Source organism: Podarcis bocagei (assembly GCF_964188305.1).
Source record: "Podarcis bocagei genome assembly, chromosome: 4".
Classification (NCBI taxonomy): Eukaryota; Metazoa; Chordata; class Lepidosauria; order Squamata; family Lacertidae; genus Podarcis; species Podarcis bocagei.
In genome coordinates, this window is record NC_138128.1 from 74,823,996 (window position 1) to 74,842,236 (window position 18,241).

At 40.4% G+C, this 18,241-nt stretch overlaps 1 protein-coding gene across 8 annotated transcripts in view; it reads right to left on the reverse strand.

The window, feature by feature from the left end:
- MYPN (myopalladin) overlaps positions 1–18,241 on the reverse strand; it is a 67,862-nt gene that overhangs the window by 35,178 nt on the left and 14,443 nt on the right. For 4 of the 8 annotated variants that reach the window (XM_081190805.1, XM_081190804.1, XM_081190803.1 and 1 more), the window contains one exon: positions 6,814–7,689. In XM_081190805.1, the coding sequence (XP_081046931.1) occupies positions 6,814–7,688 (875 nt within the window). In that variant the 5' untranslated portion in view covers position 7,689. Of the gene's footprint in view, positions 1–6,813; positions 7,690–11,297; positions 11,417–17,100; positions 17,382–18,241 lie in introns of those variants that run through there. The other 4 variants (XM_081190802.1, XM_081190801.1, XM_081190806.1 and 1 more) reach the window with 3 other exon arrangements.

Consider the following 18,241-nt stretch of genomic DNA (forward strand, 5'->3'; position numbering starts at 1 on the left):
ATGATCTAGTATTTCTATATTCCTACCCAGCAGGATCCGTATATCCAAATGTTTTAATATATTTAATACCAATTCCTGTAGGTTGGCATAGTAGCAATGCCACAATCAGGCTGGGTTGCAATGACCAGGGTTGTACTCATTCATAATTTCAGTAGATTGTTGTATTATGGTAATACCATTCACAATAAATTAATAGTTCTTGTTATGGACAGAATTCTATACATTTGTTTTGGGTTTATCCTTGTGTGTTATTTCTCATAAGCCATGAAATCTTGATGGATGCACATGAATGATGAATCAGAGATGATGTATTCATCATTTTGATAGCTTGTATTACTCTATATACATCCACCTTTGAAATAATGCAGTCAGCATTGCCATCAGTCATATTGGTGCAATGCTGCTGGACAGGAAAATCTCCTTCTGTAATAATCAAAACAATGTGACTAGATACTCATGGTTATAAAGTGACATTTAAAAAGTAAAGAAAGGGGGGGGGGGACATAACTCTAAGTGCTACAGACAGGCTGCTTCCATTACTTGAAACAAGGAAACACAGTACAAAAGGACAGTGATTTTGATTAACTTTGCACACCTAATTTATAGGTAGAGGTGCATATTTAGAAATCATTGCTATAACTTAAGTATTAATGCAATGCAACTCACCATAGTGAGGAAGACTGTGACCAAGCGACTGGTGTGCCTGATCAGTCTCCTGTTCAGGGGCTCACCGCTGGTGAGTATAGTCATGGTCCTTGCTCTCTCTTCTTATGCTTATCATTAAACTGTTCTTGGCATGGACAGCCCTTTGAACAGAGCATTGCCCTCTGCAAAGTAGGACACATGACCATCTTATGAAAATGGTGTTCGGCCACAATCTGCCAGGTTGAACTGCTGCCTAGCAAAAATTGCTGCACCATTGTGACATGTGGTATTGTATACCACCAGAGGATGTCATAAACATGTGAAGTTGCTTTCTACTTAGTCTGACCATTGGTCCATCTAGCCCTGGAAAGACTTTTTCCAACAGGTAGTGGCTCCCTAGTATCTCAGGCAGAGGTCTTTCCCAGTCCTGAAAGATCCTGTCCTGCCAAAGAGATTGTATCTGGGATGTTATATGTGCCAAGCATACCGTATTTTTCGCCCCATAGAGCGCACCAGCCCATACGGCGCACCTAGTTTTTTGGGGGGGGGAATAAAGAAAAAAAAATTATTTCCCCCCCCCCCAGGCGCAGGGCTGGGGCGGGGGAAGCCCGAGCTTCCCCCGACCCCAGCCCCCAGAACAGGCAGCTCTGCGCAACCCTTGGGAGACCGGCACGAAGTCGCGCCGGTCTTCCAAGGGTTGTGCAGAGCTTCCTGAAGCCTGGAGAGCGAGAGGGGTCAGTGCGCACCGACCCCTCTCACTCTCCAAGCTTCAGCGAAAGCCTGCATTCGCCCCATAGGACACACACACATTTCCCCTTCATTTTTGGAGGGGGAAAAGTGCGTCCTATAGGGCGAAAAATACGGTATATTCTGTTCTCTCCCCATTCCTGACTGATGTCTTTCCTCAGAAATCCACATCAATAAAAGCACTGTAAGTGTGCTTAATACTGAGCAGTCCCTCCTTACCTTCCAATTCATTTATGGGTCTGGATTAGACCCATAAATGAATTGGAAGGTAAGGAGGGACTTGGAGGTAATTGGAAGGTAAGGAGCGAAGGTAAGGTGGTTTTGACCTATAAAATCCTACATAGATTGGGACTGGAGTACCTGAAGGTACCTCTTCCTATATGTAGCCACCCATGCCTTAAGATCAACAGCTTCCTTCATTCTGAAATATGGAGGCTGTCCTGAGGGAGAGGGCCTTTTTGGCAGTGCCCCCCTGGTTGTGGAAAACTCCGTAAGGAGGCTCACCTGGCACCCACATAAATGATCTTTTGGTACCAAGCAAAGTTTTTTCTTAATTGTCCCAGCTGGGCCTTTTAATATCTTATAAGCAACATTTCAATATAATTTCATCATCATTGTTTAATATTTTCTCTAATGTTTGATCGTGGTGGCTTAGCTTTTAACTTTTCAAGGTTCATTTAGTACTTCTGAAGTGTAAAAGCAGCTATGTTTAGCAATGTTTTGTTTTTTTATACCGATTTCAGTTTTTGTGTATATTTGTATCATTGTTCTGTTTTCAGGTTATTGTTTTTTAATTTACTGTATGCTGCCTCTTCCATTAACCAGCAGCAGTTTCCCACTATTTCTGGCAGAGATATTTTTCTGCTTGCATGCTAAGTTCTTTTAACTGGCAATAGCAAGGATTGCTATTGGTTTTGTGCATACAAAGAACTTTCTCTACCTCTGAGCTATGGTCCATCTGTTCCCCAATTTAGTGCTGACAAATTCTAGCAGAACTCAATAAAACAAAAATAAACTGAAGAAGGATGCTGTATCTTGGAAGAGAATGTGGCTGTGATCCTAAACATACTTATTAGGAAGTAAATCCCATTAGATGTCATTCAACTAAATTTTACTCACAGTAGACCCATTTAAATTAATTAACATGACTGAGTTAGTGCCATTAATTCCAATGAGTTTCCTCTAAGTAAAAGAATACTACCCATTTAATTCTGTGGGGCTTATTTCTAAGTAAGCATTCTTAGGATCAGGCTGTGAATGTGGTTAGGAACCTTAAATGCAGATGATCTGAATTCTCAAACAAAGCATGGTTAGAGTGTGCTTCTCTCAGGTATTCATGTGCATTTGCCAGAGAGTGCTCTCATAGAAAATGCATGACACATAGCCTGTTTATAGGGCTTCAAATCCTTTTGACATGGGTCAGGCTAGCTGTGTATGCCAAGCCAAAGTAAAATTAACCTAACAGAGGTGAGCTAAGTAGTTTGGAAAAAATGCAGGCACCTCTGAGTAGAGATGGCAAATATGGGTCACTTACAACCAATGGAGGAAATGTCTAAGATCGTAAGACTGGCCTTACTAGGTTACACTCATGGTCCATCTAGCACTGTATTCTGCCTTGGTGGGCCAGCTCTGACGTAGTATATGGCATTCATGGGAAGCTTCCTGGAATGTTTCCTGTGGAAAATGCTTCGGGGAATATCATTCATCTCACTTGCTGAGAGCCAGTTACTGTGATCTGAGACTAGATCCCAAGCTAAAGAGTTCCAGTCCATAGGACTGGCAGATTCTAGGAATTATCGGTCTCGGTGAAACATTTCCACATTTAATATTGTAGTGAATGTCCAAAAGTTAGCAAATGTTGGTAAATGATATGCATGTATGAATGCTGACAATGACAAATGAATTTTGTGAATGCCACCCTGAATATACACCAACATTTCAGACATACAGAAGTGAATGCTGACATGTAGTTCACTGCCAACTTTGATTGGTGTCTCTCTCTTTAAAAGGTGAATTTTGGACAGTCCCTGCAACATATACAGCAATGGGGAATCAAAGAGCCAATCCTGTGGCTGCTATAGGGTAACAGAGGGAAATAGAGTAGTAATAGAATATTCACTTGCTGTTCACTCCTGATGCTGTTAAGAATTTAGGGACTGAATCTACAGGAATACAATCTGATTACATTGAATAATGGCCACTGATAATTACATCTGTCATTATTTTGTGTGCATTTTCTGAAACCTATATCACAATATCCATACCATATAGTGACATCATGTTCCCAAATCCACTGATTCCAAAACACATTCTAGTAAGTCCAATTCAATTTGGCGTGCATCCACTTACTACAAGGTACGAGAGATTGAATTGTCCCTCACCAACCCTTACATTTATGAAAGGATTTAGAACCATAGAATGGTAGAGTTGGAAGGGACACGGAGGGTCATCTAATCCAACCCCCTGCAATGCAGGAATATCAACTGAAGCATCCATGACAGATGGCCATCTCACCACTGCTTAAAAACCTCCTACGAAGCAGACCGATATAAAACTTTATGCAAATTGAATTCTTGCATGCCCATCACTTGATGACTGCTACATCAGGGAGTGACTTGCATATGTGAAACGACCACCACAGATCCAGCACCTTAGAGCAAGCATTAGTATCCTTAGACAATCATGAAGTTAAACACTATGGGTGCAATTCAACACCCAGCCACTGCGTAATAGGGCCACAGTCACATCTACAGCCCTCTTGAGCATGCTGACAAAGATGGAAGATGGTGGGCAGGCAGATCACTGTGCCAGCCTGGAGCAGAGCCCTCCCTGCCTCTAGAATGCCCCATTTCAAGGCTTTTTGTTGCTGCTGGTTGGGACTCTGCCAGGGAAATAGGGACACTAGCAGAGCTGAGTGGAAGGGCACCTCTGCTCAATCAACCCCCCCCCCCAATGCAAAGGGGAATTGGATTGGGCCCTAACCTTTTCAATGGGAAAAATTCCCCCATTCATCTATGCATCACTGAGCAATGTGCTAGAAAGGGGTGCCCATGAATATGTGAATCAGCCCTGATACAGTTTAAATGCCTGCTCCTGAAAATATCTTAGTGCTCCTCATCATATTATTATATTTAAATAGCACTTCAGGAAGAGGAGCAAGAATCACTCCTTGAAGAGCTGTTCTGGAGGATGGGGGGATCCTCTGGATCAGTGTGGGATATGGCAAAGGTGGGGTTGCCGGGAGAAAAAAGGGATCAGCAAAAAAAGTCTTCTTCCTGTGGATGTTGCTATTGAATCAGAATCCCTCCTGCAAATGGAAGGAGCCCACAGCAGGATGGCCATGTGTCCAACTTTACAGAAGACAGTCCTTTATTTGAAGGGCTATAGAAGAACAGTCCCCTGTCTGCAGGTGACTTCTCTCTAAAGGACTGACCAATCAAAGCCTGGTTTAAAGATAAAGAACCACCAGAATGAATGGAGAAGCCTTGAACTTGAACTAGCACCTGGACCAGTTTCCCTGATCACAGTCTTCCCCACTATGGTGACATGCATTTTATTTCTATTTAAGTTATAGCAATTGTTTCTAGTTTTGCAGCAATAAGCGAATCTGGCTATTATTTTTTTGCTGATGCATTTCTTCTTTTTAGATAGTTTGTAAACGGCCCACCTTAGTGCACAGTATGACATGTCTGGATCCAAATACACAGCTTTTTTTCCATGAACAGAAGCATTTTGCCATCTTTGCCTTGTGCAAATATATTTTATTTGTTTGGAATGGGAAAGAGTCTTATGACTCAGATGACTCAGCCTTTCAAGTCTCTTTCCTTAAACTAATCTTTCCAAGCAATTATTGGTGTTTTATTTTTAAAGGGGCCTTGAACAGCTAAATGGGAAACTATTACACAAGGAACTTTTCACGCTTCGCCTGGTAGCAGCACAATTACTTATACTGTAGCAAAAAACAACAAAGGACTTGATCACACATTGCATAATGGAAACAATGTATGGACAATTGCTGTATCTGAGAAACTAACTAAGAGAGTACACACCCTGAATGACATATCTGACACAGACAACTTTGTTGAAATATGGTACCCCTTTATAAAATATTCAAATGAACACCCTGATGACTGGCATCCACCAACTATGCACATAGACTTATGGGGGGGGATTGATGCAGTAGTTTTCTGTTTTGGGGTCTGGGAGTGGGAAGGAAGGAAATTAATCCTTTTGATTATGTTTATGTTTATATATTTTTTCTTGAAAATCAGTCATTGGAACAGCACCAACACACACACGGGCGTAAACAGGCAAATAGGAAGGAAATTCCTTGTCTCTTGAGTGATCTTAAATGTCTACCGTGGAGACAGGTGCGCTGCTACTCCCATGTGTGCCTATAGGAATATAGGAAGCTGCCTTGAGTCAGACTATTGGTTCATCTAGCTCAGTATTCTCTTAAGTGTCAGGCAGTGCCTCTCCAGGATTTCAGACAGGGTCTCTCCCAGCCTTACCTAGATGTGCCAGGGATTGAACATGGGGCCATCTGCATTCAAAGCAGATGCTGTACCGATGAGTCATAGCCCTTCTCCTTGCAATGGAAAGAACTGCATATGCAGTCCCTTCCCCAAGGAAATGCAAATGTAGTATATGCATGCCTGCAGCTCCATTGACTCAGTTCAATTTCAGCTATGTACTTCCCATGTGTGCAGCTGTGATTTTCTTTCCATCTTTGTGAGGGTGACATCCACCCCTACTATGTAGGGAGGCAAATACCAGATAGTAACATTTTGGTATTTATTAAATATATGACCAAAACTTCATTTACTATTGAATAAATGCCTTGACACTTACACAGAGCAGGCTTCAAGGGGTCTGCATCTCTGGGCAGTTTTTAAGTGCCAGCTTCAGAACTTCCTGTCCTTGCTCCTTCCCTTCCTCCTTGCCATGAGGAGGAGGCGGCGCTGCTGCTGCCCCAGCCCTGAAGCCTCAGCCCAAGCATGGCTTGCCTCCCTGCAGCTCCTGCCTCAATGAAGGAGCATGTCATGAGGCTGCCTTGTTGCGCCTCCTCATAAATTTGCACCCAGGGCCCCCCTGGCCCCCCACACTACATCACTGCATGCTTGGTCATGCAGACTGGGCCCAGTGGAAAAGACAAGTGCATGGGCAGCTAGGGAGGAAGGCCCACTGAAGGCATTTTCATCAAAAGCTGCCCAAAACCTGTGACTGGCATCAATCTTATGCCAGTCACAAGTGACCTTTCCAAGGTCAGAGACAGAATAATTACCGGAGCGTTGTAAAAGAGAAATGTATGGATTTTAGAATACAATCTAAGGAAACATTGAGAAAACATTTAACTACTATACAGTAATCCACCCTCTGTGTACGCAAGCTATTACAGAAATAAGACAGGGACATGTTTACCTGATTTCAGGTGTTGGAATTCCTACCACAATGCAGTCCAACTGCACTTTGGTTCCTTCAGGGACCTCCCTGCTCTTCAGCTTTTGAGTAAAATGTGGTGGTTGGCCTATTGTCTCCTCAGAATAAAAAGATGCAGCTGGTGACTCTGTTGTTAACCCTGAACTTTCTAGCTGATTAACAGCTTCCAAGTCTGCCTGTGGAGGGTTATCTGGGTTTTCAAGTGAGTGCTCAGCTACAGCTAAATCTTGCGGTACTGGGTCACAAGGCCTTTCTCTGTTTTCAGAGAGATTTGAGAAAGCAGAACCACTGTCCTGAGCAGCCTTATTTTTAGATTCAAGTTTGCTCCTGTAGTTTTTGCATGTTCGGGGCCTGATTCTTTTTGAATTGTGTGCTTTGAAAAGAGAAGAAAGCTCCTCAATGAAATCTGCAGCCTTGTTGAGGAATTCCTTTTTCGACTCTGTCTCGGAACCAAATTGCTGTTTCCTTAGGCTGCTGTCTGAAGTTGGTGAAGCTGCCTTAGATGGGAACTGCTGTTTGTTTGAAACTGTATTTCCAGAGTTTTTCAACTCAGAGGGATAGAACACATGTATCTGTTCGTCCTGCTTGTTCTCAAGTGGATCTTGATTGATGGCTTGCCTTGCCAAGTTCACACTTTCATCCAGCTCTTCTTGGCTCAAAAAGGCTGAAAGATCAGGAAGGTCCTCTTGGCTAGCCACCTCGTCTGAAGGACCCGAACTACTGCCACGGTGGAAAGAATGTGGAGATGGCTCTGATCTGCTTCTTTCACTATTCCCTTGGCGGTTGTTTTCAGCTAAATAGCTCTCTCTCAGTAGTTGAGTTATCGAAGTAGAAGATTCTGAAGTATTGTCTTGCATGCTGTTAACAAAGAGTACAAATAGGACCATAACCTCATAAATAGCAAGTCTGTAGCCGGTATTGAATTAAAAAGGAAAATGAGGATGTGTCTACTCTATTACCCAGGGACATAGCAAGTCTTGAACCCCATCTGATGTCCAATTTCTGTATCCTTGTGAGCCTCTCTATTCTCCAAATGGTAGGGCAGAGGCTGAAGGTGCATTTTGCAGCAAAAACTGCCCCCCCCAATTCCATTTAAAAAAATTGGTGCCATGAACTTACTAAACTGCCTTATATTCATGAATCCTTCAAGCCTACTGTAATAGGTGTCTGTGCTTTTAGACAGAGGTCTTTCTAAGCCCTGCAACCTGAGATCCTTTAAACTGGAGATACCAGGGATTGAGTGCTATTAACCCACCATAATCAAGAAATTCCTTCCACTGAGCTGAGGTCCACCTTAGCAGGAAGTGAATGAAGAGTGCATGCACTCAGACAATTCATACAAATGTATGCATTTTACATGTTGCATGCATATAAATACCCAATCAAAATGCAATGCAAATTACAGTGTGAATTATTTATCCTTTTTTCAACATTAAAACTTTTTATCTGCCTTACAAGTCAAACTGTGGACAAACTTCTTAATGTACCTTGATTAAAAATTAGGTGAGGCTGCCTGGAACCAGTTAAAAGTAACCCAGGGTCTGCTACTGGGTCATCCTCAATCTATATTAAAACCTTTCCACTCGGAATCCTGTTTACATGAGATTGTTCTTTCAATGGTACTGGAGACCATGGTCTCCTGAAATTCTTATGTTTCCCTGAAAAGCATGCTGTTTCTTACCATTGCTTTTGGATTTTGAACTGTGGCTTGGGGTGGATAGTAGTATATATATTATGCATATATTTGAAAGAATGTATTCATGTGATACCTATAAAACCAAAACTGATGTTTAAAGGTTTTAGAAATTAGTTACATACATTTATTATTTGGGGGGGGGGATTATCTATCTATATAAGACCAAAAGGGCCAAATGTGACTTTGCAATCAACGTTCAGGGTTTTAAAAAGGCAAATAGCTTCAGTTGATGGGCATGGAGAGGAATTAACAGAATCAGAGCAGGTATTGTGAGATAATTTAACCACTTCCTCCCTTGCTGCAGTCCTGAGGAAAATCCATCTTCTCAAGCTAGTGTTTGTATTGGGAGGAAATTCCTCCACTGGTGCCAAAAGGGATTTCCTGCAAAACAAATAATGTCACTGGAAGAACTAATTTTCTCAGGGCCACAGCTGGGGAGGAAATTGTTGACTTCCTTTTCCATACCTTCCCTGAACCTATTAATTGGCAGCCACACTCCCTTAGTTTATTCTGACTGCACTTTTTTAAAAACCACATGCTAAATGCAAAGATACATTTAACATCATGTATACATTTGGCCCTTTGAATTTTTGATTAAAGTCAGAGATGGGTTTGTGAAAGCAATCCATCTAATTCAGACGCAATGCCTCTCAACTGGCTGAAGGGTGTCAAAATGGCCAGTCTTGTCCCTGTGAAGCAGCAGCTGGTCTGCAGAAGACCCGGAGCTGCGTGAGAAATTTTGACCAGCTTTACTGTGCAGCTGATTTAAAGAGGAACTCTTGAGCCAACTGAGCAGTTCAGTCAAAAGCAGCCAGCTGGGGTCTTAGGAATAGAAGAATCACTGCTATGTTAAGTATACCATTAAAAGGGGGGAGGGGCTTAATGCAGCAAAAACACATGTGCTGCATGCTGCATGTGGAACTTACCAAAGTCCTACATTTGACACATGGATCATCAGAAATAAATTCCATAGGTCAGCTCCGGAACAAATTAAGTACGTAACCAGAGGTACCACTGTACTGCCTATCTCCAGGCAGCATTTGCAAGTCTGCTGGAACAACTCTAGCATTTCCTAATCCAGGGTCACACACCTAACAACCACATTCAGCAGCATCAGATCCTGACTCCTGTCCAGAAAGCAACCCACTAGCTATGCTCACATTTTAGCAAAGTTCTGTAATCTAAGTGTGTAATATCTCCGCCTTGGGGTGTTGCGGCGGCTGACAATTTGGATGAAAGGAAGAAACATTTTGGAACTGGGATATAAGAAAGCAGTGACTGCTAGTGACTAAACTGACCTACACAACAACTAAGTATTAAGTATTACCTAAAAAGCAAAGAACAAAAATCTTGATGCAGCCAAAGCATTTTAACTTCCAATCAATTTCAGTGGGCAAAAGGTAACCATGTGGTTAAGTCCCCCAGTAAAATCTATAGGACTTTAAGTGTGGTTACCCTTTAGATGAATTGCACATGAAATAAATTTATCTGGTCTTCTTCTGGGGTACATAAGAACATAAGAGCCTGCTAAATCAGGCCAATGGCTCACCTAGTCCAACATCCTGGCCTCACAGGGGCCAGCCAGATTCCTAAGGGGCACCTGCAAACAGGACATGAGCAAAACTGCATTTCTGGCCACCTGTGATTCCCAGCAAAACAACAACCCCCCCCCAGGCTCTTTCATGAATAACTATTAAGACTCTTGACCAATTAAATAATGTTGAGTTGATTAAGCATCTTCATTTCAGCTTGTGAATTGGCTAATTCAATGTACATGAATCTGCATATTATAAAAACCCCAATATAGGAGCCTTTTTGAGAAAATGTAAGAAGCAAAATCTACAGTGCGACAAACAAAAGCTGCTATGGATATTTAGAAGCAAGGGCCATCCTGGACAGATTTTTTAAAAATTCCTGTTACAGTAACATACTATAACCAAAATAATCCTTAAAAATAGACAAATGTACATTGTGGCTCCACCAAGTAAAATTTGCTCTCACTTACTAAAATTGGCCCCTACTGATCAATCAATTAAAACTTCAGTTGATTAACTTAGAAATGCTACTGCTCAAAACTTGCAGTTCTAGTGAATATATTACATGGATTAGTAAAATGTAAGTATGACTAGACAGATAAATGTAATCAGTACTTCTAATCCCTTCAAGAACATCCATCGCTACCGTAACCCTGCCTAGCCTTGCTCAATAATTAGTGTAAAAGAGGGCTATGCAGACAAACAAGAGTAGATCCAGATGGGAAAAGGAAGGATGATGCTTTAACAACAGCTAAAGAAGCTACTACTTTCACTGCTAAGCAGATTCAGAGAGAGACTGCTTTCATGCAACATATTTGCTCCATAGTTACAGCAATCTAAGGGGGGAAACGTCTCATGCGCATGTAATTTCTGAGTTAGCCCTAAGCCTAAATCTTAACATTTTATTGTGGATCATCTAGGTCATAACATTCTATCAAAACTCTGCTTGCTATTCTGGTGAAGATAAATTCTTTTGCCCTATATTTAGTAAGAATCTAGCCAGCAGTCAAACTACAGCACTCTGAAACATATTTTACCCACCTCACTTTTTGTTAATTTTGCCTGCAACATATGCAATAATCAAACGAGAAAAGGTATCAGTTTTGCCAACAGTCTGCCTTGAAAAGATCAATGGTGCAATCTTAAGCATATATCTTCAGAAGTAAGTCCCACTGTGTACATATTTGCTACACACTCACCTGGGAGTAAGTCCCATTAAATTGAGCAAAACTTACTTTTGAGTAGATGTGCATCGGCTTGTGTGGCAAGTGTTACAGGCAGTTCTTGTTTTTAAATGACCCTGTCCTATGCTTCGCAAACCCTGGACAAAATCAAGTCATGCCCACTGTACAGCCTGTAGAAAGCAACCTGACTTCAGAGGACAGCAAACTCAAAACTAGTGATACCCACATACTGCATGGGGATTGGGATGTACCAAGTCCTCTTGACTGAAATCACTTAAATGCAAAAAGAAAATATTTTTAAAGACAAATTACCAGAATGTCTGGATGGATCCTATGATAAGTTAACTTAAGGAAACTAGGAATAAAAGTTTCCTGTCTCCTCTGCCCCACTTCGCCCCATCCCAGAAATGCAGGTGGCTGAAGCAGGAAGAAGAGGATAGGAAACTCTTCCTCCTAGCTAGCAGTGGGCAAAACAGAACCAGCACAGGGTGTGATCTAGGGAGAATCTCAAGGACCACATAAACAGGCTGGGAGCCACATTTGGCCCTCCAAGGTCCCCCAACCCTGTTCTAATGTTCTGAGTTGCAGACAGCAGCCAAGTTAGAACTTTCATATTTAGAGTTATCATATATCTATATCTATATCTATATCTATATCTATATCTATATCTATATCTATATCTATATCTTTATTCTGGTAGGGCTTCTGTGCTTTTGAAAGAGAAGCATAGCCAGCAAATGAAGCAGTTCCCTTTTCTGAATTTTCATATTTGAGAAAAGCTCCACCAGTTGATTTCTGCTTTTTACAAAGGCACAGCTGCTCTGCCAAACATGAAATTGGCAGAATTACTTTAAAAATAATAATAATAATAATCAGATGCAGAATTTGAAAATGCTACTTCTCCATCACTTGTGTAACCAGAAGGCAAGGAAGAAATTAACTAGCTTGCCACCCAGGCATCATCACACAGTAATTGATCTTTACCCTCAAACCCAAATGGCAAAACCACAACAATGCTGTGGTTTAAATGAACAGAAAGCAAATCCTCTTTCAACAAGCCTCCTAACTGGAGATTTTTATCCTAGTCAGTATATGTATTAGATTTTAGGTTGTTTATATGTATACAATTTTAACTGTTTTTATACATGCTGTTGTTTTCTGTAAGTTTATTGTATTATTATTATTTTATTTTATTTAGCTCATGTGTGCCTAACATGTGCGCAACACAAAGCCAAAAACACTTCCAGCTATGTATCCTAGCCTGCTAGGTACATGACCTCCCACCCACCTGCTTTTGCAGTTTCAGATAGACAGTGACAGCTGGAAGTTTATGAAGTCACTGGTGGGCTCTGATCATCTTGGAGTATGTGTGTGTTACAGTTCTGCAGACCTGATTTTGGCTAAACACGAGGAAAAACTTGCCAGTATGATGAAGCCGTGGAACAACCCAACCAATGCCACTGTAGAAGAATTTGTTTTGATAAGCTTCAGTACAAATACTGTGGCTCAGCTGAGCTGTGGAATGGGTGATACAATATTCAAGCATAAGAGTGATCTGTGCTGAATAGAGGGTGTCACATCCTACTTATGATGTTTGTGCATTCCAAAAATAGTCTCTCCCTGCAGAGACCAAAACACTGCTGGCATATATTTATAATTTGTGATCAGTTACAATCCCTGGGTTCTTTTACTGAAAAGTACTACATTCACCCTTTAAAAATATATGCATACATTAGTTTTTCAATCTTCACCTGATATAATGCTTATACTTGCAAGTTGTTTTTGTTTTAATCCTTCCTTCCACAGCATTTACTGTTCTTTTTTTTCCTTTTTTCTTTTTGCTGAAAATAGCACCCAGTTCAGAGTCTATGCTCCAACTCTAATCTTAGTTTCTTTAGTATACTAGGACTGGGTTTTCAAGAGGCCCTGCCAAATAAATTTGTTTTATATACCTTTTAATCCTGTTTTTTCACTGTTCTGATCTATATACCTTCACAATTATTTCTATTAAGTCAAATGGATTGCCATTTACTTTTTTAAGTGAGAGAAATAAAATAATTATATTAAGCTTGCTGACAGAGCTATCCCTCTCTTAGGCTAACAGTCGGGTTTCCTCTCCCCTCCGGGCCTCCAGAATATTGAAATCAGTGATCATACATTAGAACCATCATTGTACACCTCATCCTGCTTTAGTTAATAGGTTTTATAGGTTTTTGTAGGGCTACAAAAACCTGTAAAACCTGATCAATAGTAGAACAAAACACTATGTCAGCAAAAAAGAAAAGAAAAAAGAATAGGGCATAATTGCCTTGCTAGTCAAACTGCATTTTTTTAAGTACAGTGAGGAAAGACTACTGCATCAGGTGCACTCAAGAGATTAGTCAAATATGCCTGATCGTCACTCACTGGTTCATCACATTACAACTCCCAAATGAATGAACAACCCGGTCTGTGCTCCTGCTGAAAAGTATTGTGATTTAGATGAGGTTCCATGAAATATCTGTTTGTAGTTTTTGACCTGTGATGGCTATTTCACATATATAGCCTATAAGACAACATTTATATAGATACTGAATTATTAAAAAGGATGTGTGATCTCTCCTTAACAGCACAGAGCAGTTATACAATGAAGACAGAGGAATAGCCAGGGATTGGGCCCTGGGAGCTCAGCCGTAAAACGTGCACTAGTTGGTCATTTCAACTCAGCAGCATGGAAGGGCACTCTGCACATGTGCAGTGGCATTCTCCAGCAGGCATGAGCATACAAACAGTTGCTGCTCATGCTTAACATAGAAAGCTCACGTTGACTGATTTTTTTAAATAGATTATGGGACCAGATACAGTTCCCATTTAAAATTTTATGAAATGTAGATGGCAGGTATAAAATTGGGTTGTTTGGTTAATCACTAGAATAGGTAGTTATGCCCAGTAAACCTATATATCTTTTTAGGTTAAAAACAGTGTCCCGTCCCCCCCCCCCAAAAAAGGAAACCTGCTTAGAGTGGGTAGAAGATTGACCTTTAGGTCACATCCACACCACACATTTAAAGCACTCTTATATGCAGTTTCCCCACAAAGAATCCTTGGGACCGTAGTTTGTTAAGGGTGCTGCTGGAATTGTAGCTCCATGAGGGGTCTTCTAACAACTCTCAGCACCCCTAACAGCCATGACTGTTCAAGTGGAATAAGAATGCATTAAATGTATGGTGTAAATGTGACCTTGAAAGCATAAGCAAATGCATTATTATGCCACTTAACATATCCTCATGAATCTCGTTATTCCAAAGGTAAGCCTTGTCCTAAAAAAAGGTTGTGGGGTTAAACTCTAATGAACCAACTCATATTATATATTGCCTTCTGTAAAAAGAAATGGAAAGTCAGGATTCTACTGCCCCCAAATATAGGCCACCCTGAATTCCTCTGCAGTTATGCTTCTTAGAAGTTGAAGTATGTAGTTTGGTCTTGTGCATACAGTGAAGAACAATTTCAGTTGCTAAAAACCAAACAACCTCTATTTTACTACTTCCCCCTCCATTCTCTTCTATTACAGCCATGCACCACACAGATCTGTGGGCAGCTTGGTGGACAAGAACTGATGGCAAAATTCAGCCCACCAGCTCTTTAGTAGAGAGGAGGCTCAGCTTGTATACCTGTGTAAATAAACCATATATCATAAAGACACCTCAGTCTCCACTGTGCCTCATTCCAAAAGGAAACACAAACCCTGGGTAAGAACCTGGAAGCCCTGGAATATCAGAGACTGGGGTGGCGTGCAACAGTATAATTTCTACAGTAATTAGGCGGTGGTGGTGTTTTTACATGGATCACTTCATGGATCACTGCCTTATCATGGCGAAGGGGCTTGAATAACTCCAAGAATCTATGAGCTATGCTGTGCAGGGCCACCCAAGATGGACAGTTCATAGCCAAGAGTTTAGACTAAATGTGATCCACCTGGAGAAGGAACTGGCAAACCACTCCAGTAAGAAATCTCCATGGACATAAAAAAGGAGAAGCCTTGAGAAGAAAGTGAGAGTTTCCAAGGCATGCTCTGGTTCATGGGGTCATGGAGAGTCGAATACGACTAAGACGACTAAACAACTGCTATACTGAAGCTACTTTATTTGCAAAAAATTCCATTGGTTTCATTGGAGCCTACTTCCAAATAACTGGATTCTGGTTTGTAGCCCAATGATCAGAAATAAAATAAATTCATTGATACAATTGTGAACTACTAGTGAACAACTGATTTCAGGATTGTAATGTTCTAAGCTGGATTGATCTGATACAAAATGGACTTCTGTATACTGATCTTTTTATGAACTCACACATTAATGCAATCCTGAATTGCTAATATTGTTTGATAGCTATTTTTAATGTCATTAACTGCATCTTAATGTATTAATTAAACTTTGGAGCCTCATAGAGGATAGATATAAAATAGATATAAGATATATAAAACATTTTACTTAATACCTCAAAATGTTGATCATATATATATATATATATATATATATATATATATATAATTACAAACCTGAAAATTCTGAATAAGTGTTTACATTAATCATCCTCAAACATGGTTAAGCTGAAGTGCTACTGTTTAAGCTGACCAAATTTCATTGACTTCTGTGGGACAACTACTTTAAAGTATAATATTTAAAATTAATTAAGTTGTGTACCACATTTCAAGGCATATTAATTATACAAGTTTTATTCCTAAAAAGACTGAGCTAGAATCCTGTAGCAATTTACTCTGGAGTAATCATACTTTGTTAGTAGAATCTTGGGTGGTTTCTTGAGAAATGCATTTTCACGGCCTTAAGGATGACATTTTAAACATCTTCATTCTGAAAGGGCGGCAAACATACCCTCTGCCACCATAGATAGCTTTAGCGTGGTGTTTACAGTTGAAGAGTTTAAAATGTATACGCTGTATTGCTGCATGGGGCTTTGCTTTACAAATCCAGGAACTTCTTTTTCAAGCTTATTTAAAATAATAACATTTCTGCTTGTGTAAATTGATATGTAACAACTGTTCCGAACAGATAACCAAAGAGTTTACTAAATTCTCTTTTATGTTGTTCATTCTTTTATTATATTTCACGATACTCTTTCAATTACTGCTTAATGTTGCAACATATCAGGCCAAACATTTGCCACTGACCATCAAAAACATTTTTTTTCAGAGAGAGAGAGAGAGAGAGAGAGAGAGAGAGAGAGAGATGGGAGTTGGGGGTTGGGAGAGCAATGCCCTTCGAGCAAGACTGTTTCTGCAGCTGTTGTGTACATTAATCCACAGAGCAGATCTCCAAACCCTAAATATAGCTTGCAGTATCATTTTACATGACACATACTCTCTCCCCCCCCCCAATTTTTTTTTAAAAGACTTTAAATATAGGGCAATATTAAACTAGACACTATGTATGTGTTTTCTTTAAGGAGGTAATGCTGATTATTGGTGTGGATTTAGTGCTAGTGATTACAAAGCAATTGCTTAAAGTACGGTTAAGAGGGGGATTCAAAAGGGACATTTCTCATCCATGCAATTTATACATTTTTTTGCCTTCTGTTGACTCTACTTAGAATACCTAAACAGGCACAGAAGGAATTTGGACTCCCTCCCACCCTTCACACTCTGTAGATTCTGTAGATTATTTCATTTCCATTCAATCTTGTGTGCCTCTGCGCCATTTAAGAAAGAGAATTTTTAAAGTTTCTTGCTCACCTAATATGATTTATCAGCAACAATTATCATTCAGCTATAACATGGATTCTCTCCCTCCTGGACCCTCCGTGCACCTGCGCAATCTCATCGAAACACACACTCACTCTTGAAAGTTAAAGACATTACCTTTTCTGATTTATCCAGTTGTTGAAATCCAACTCTGGCAACACAATCACGGTGATAAAGATTCCGAAGTAAGAGATTAAAATGACTGAAGCAATTCCTTCAAGTCCTTTGGAACCAAAACGTCTTGGAGTCCATCGGGTGGAGCGGGGGGGAAAGGCGTTAACCTTGGTTTTGGGGGGAGATGGCTGTAAGAAGCTGAACAACCTGTCACCACTGAAGCAATAGCATTTGTCCGTTTGCAGGTCCCAAGTTATTTTGAGACTCATAAACCATGTGCCTGTGAAACATTCCACCTCATTGGACAGGATAATATTGAGCAAAGGGATTCCATTGCTGTAACAGCACCTACGGGGTATGTGTGTGTATGCAAGGGAGGGGGTCATCATTTTATCTCCTCCCAGAATGTCTTTGATGGATGCTCACGCTCTTGGCATGACTCATTCAAAATGGATTTTGTATTGTTTTACGCAAACTGTTGTCAAAGCAGGCACATTCATTTTAAAATTAGAAAATAGTGGGATCTAAGCTCTTCCTTATTCTTATTGCTCAGAATATCTGAGATGCCGAAGATTACATACCACTAATAAAGGCTTAAGATTTTAACTAGTTAGATTCAAGGCTAAGAGTATATACATTAAAAAATCAAACAGTTTAAACATTGGGGGCATAATCCTGCTAAAGTTAAACCCTTTAAAGTCCCATTGGATTCAGTGAGACATAATTAAGCAAGTGCTTAATTCTCCCATTGAAATCAAGGGCATTTAATTGTGCCTGGCTGATCCATTCAAATCAGCTTGCAGTGGGTTATCATCTTGCATCCTGAAAATGCAATCCTAAATACCGGCAGTGTCATATAAACCTACAATACCATTTTGCCTGCAACGGTTGCATGAGGTCATGGTTTGTAAGGTGCCACTTATGTTTTAATTAATAACTCCATCCTAAACATCTGTTGCTAGTACATGAAGCCTGAAGACATGTTGTCTGACTGAAATAAACAGGAACTGTTTATGGGATTATGTCCCAGGGGCTTAACCTAAGATTTACGAAGCGAACACAGCACATTTTATCACTATTAAGGCTGTGAGCTTTTAAATATTTTGTTGCTGTTCTTATATACAGTATAATAAATCAGGTTGCA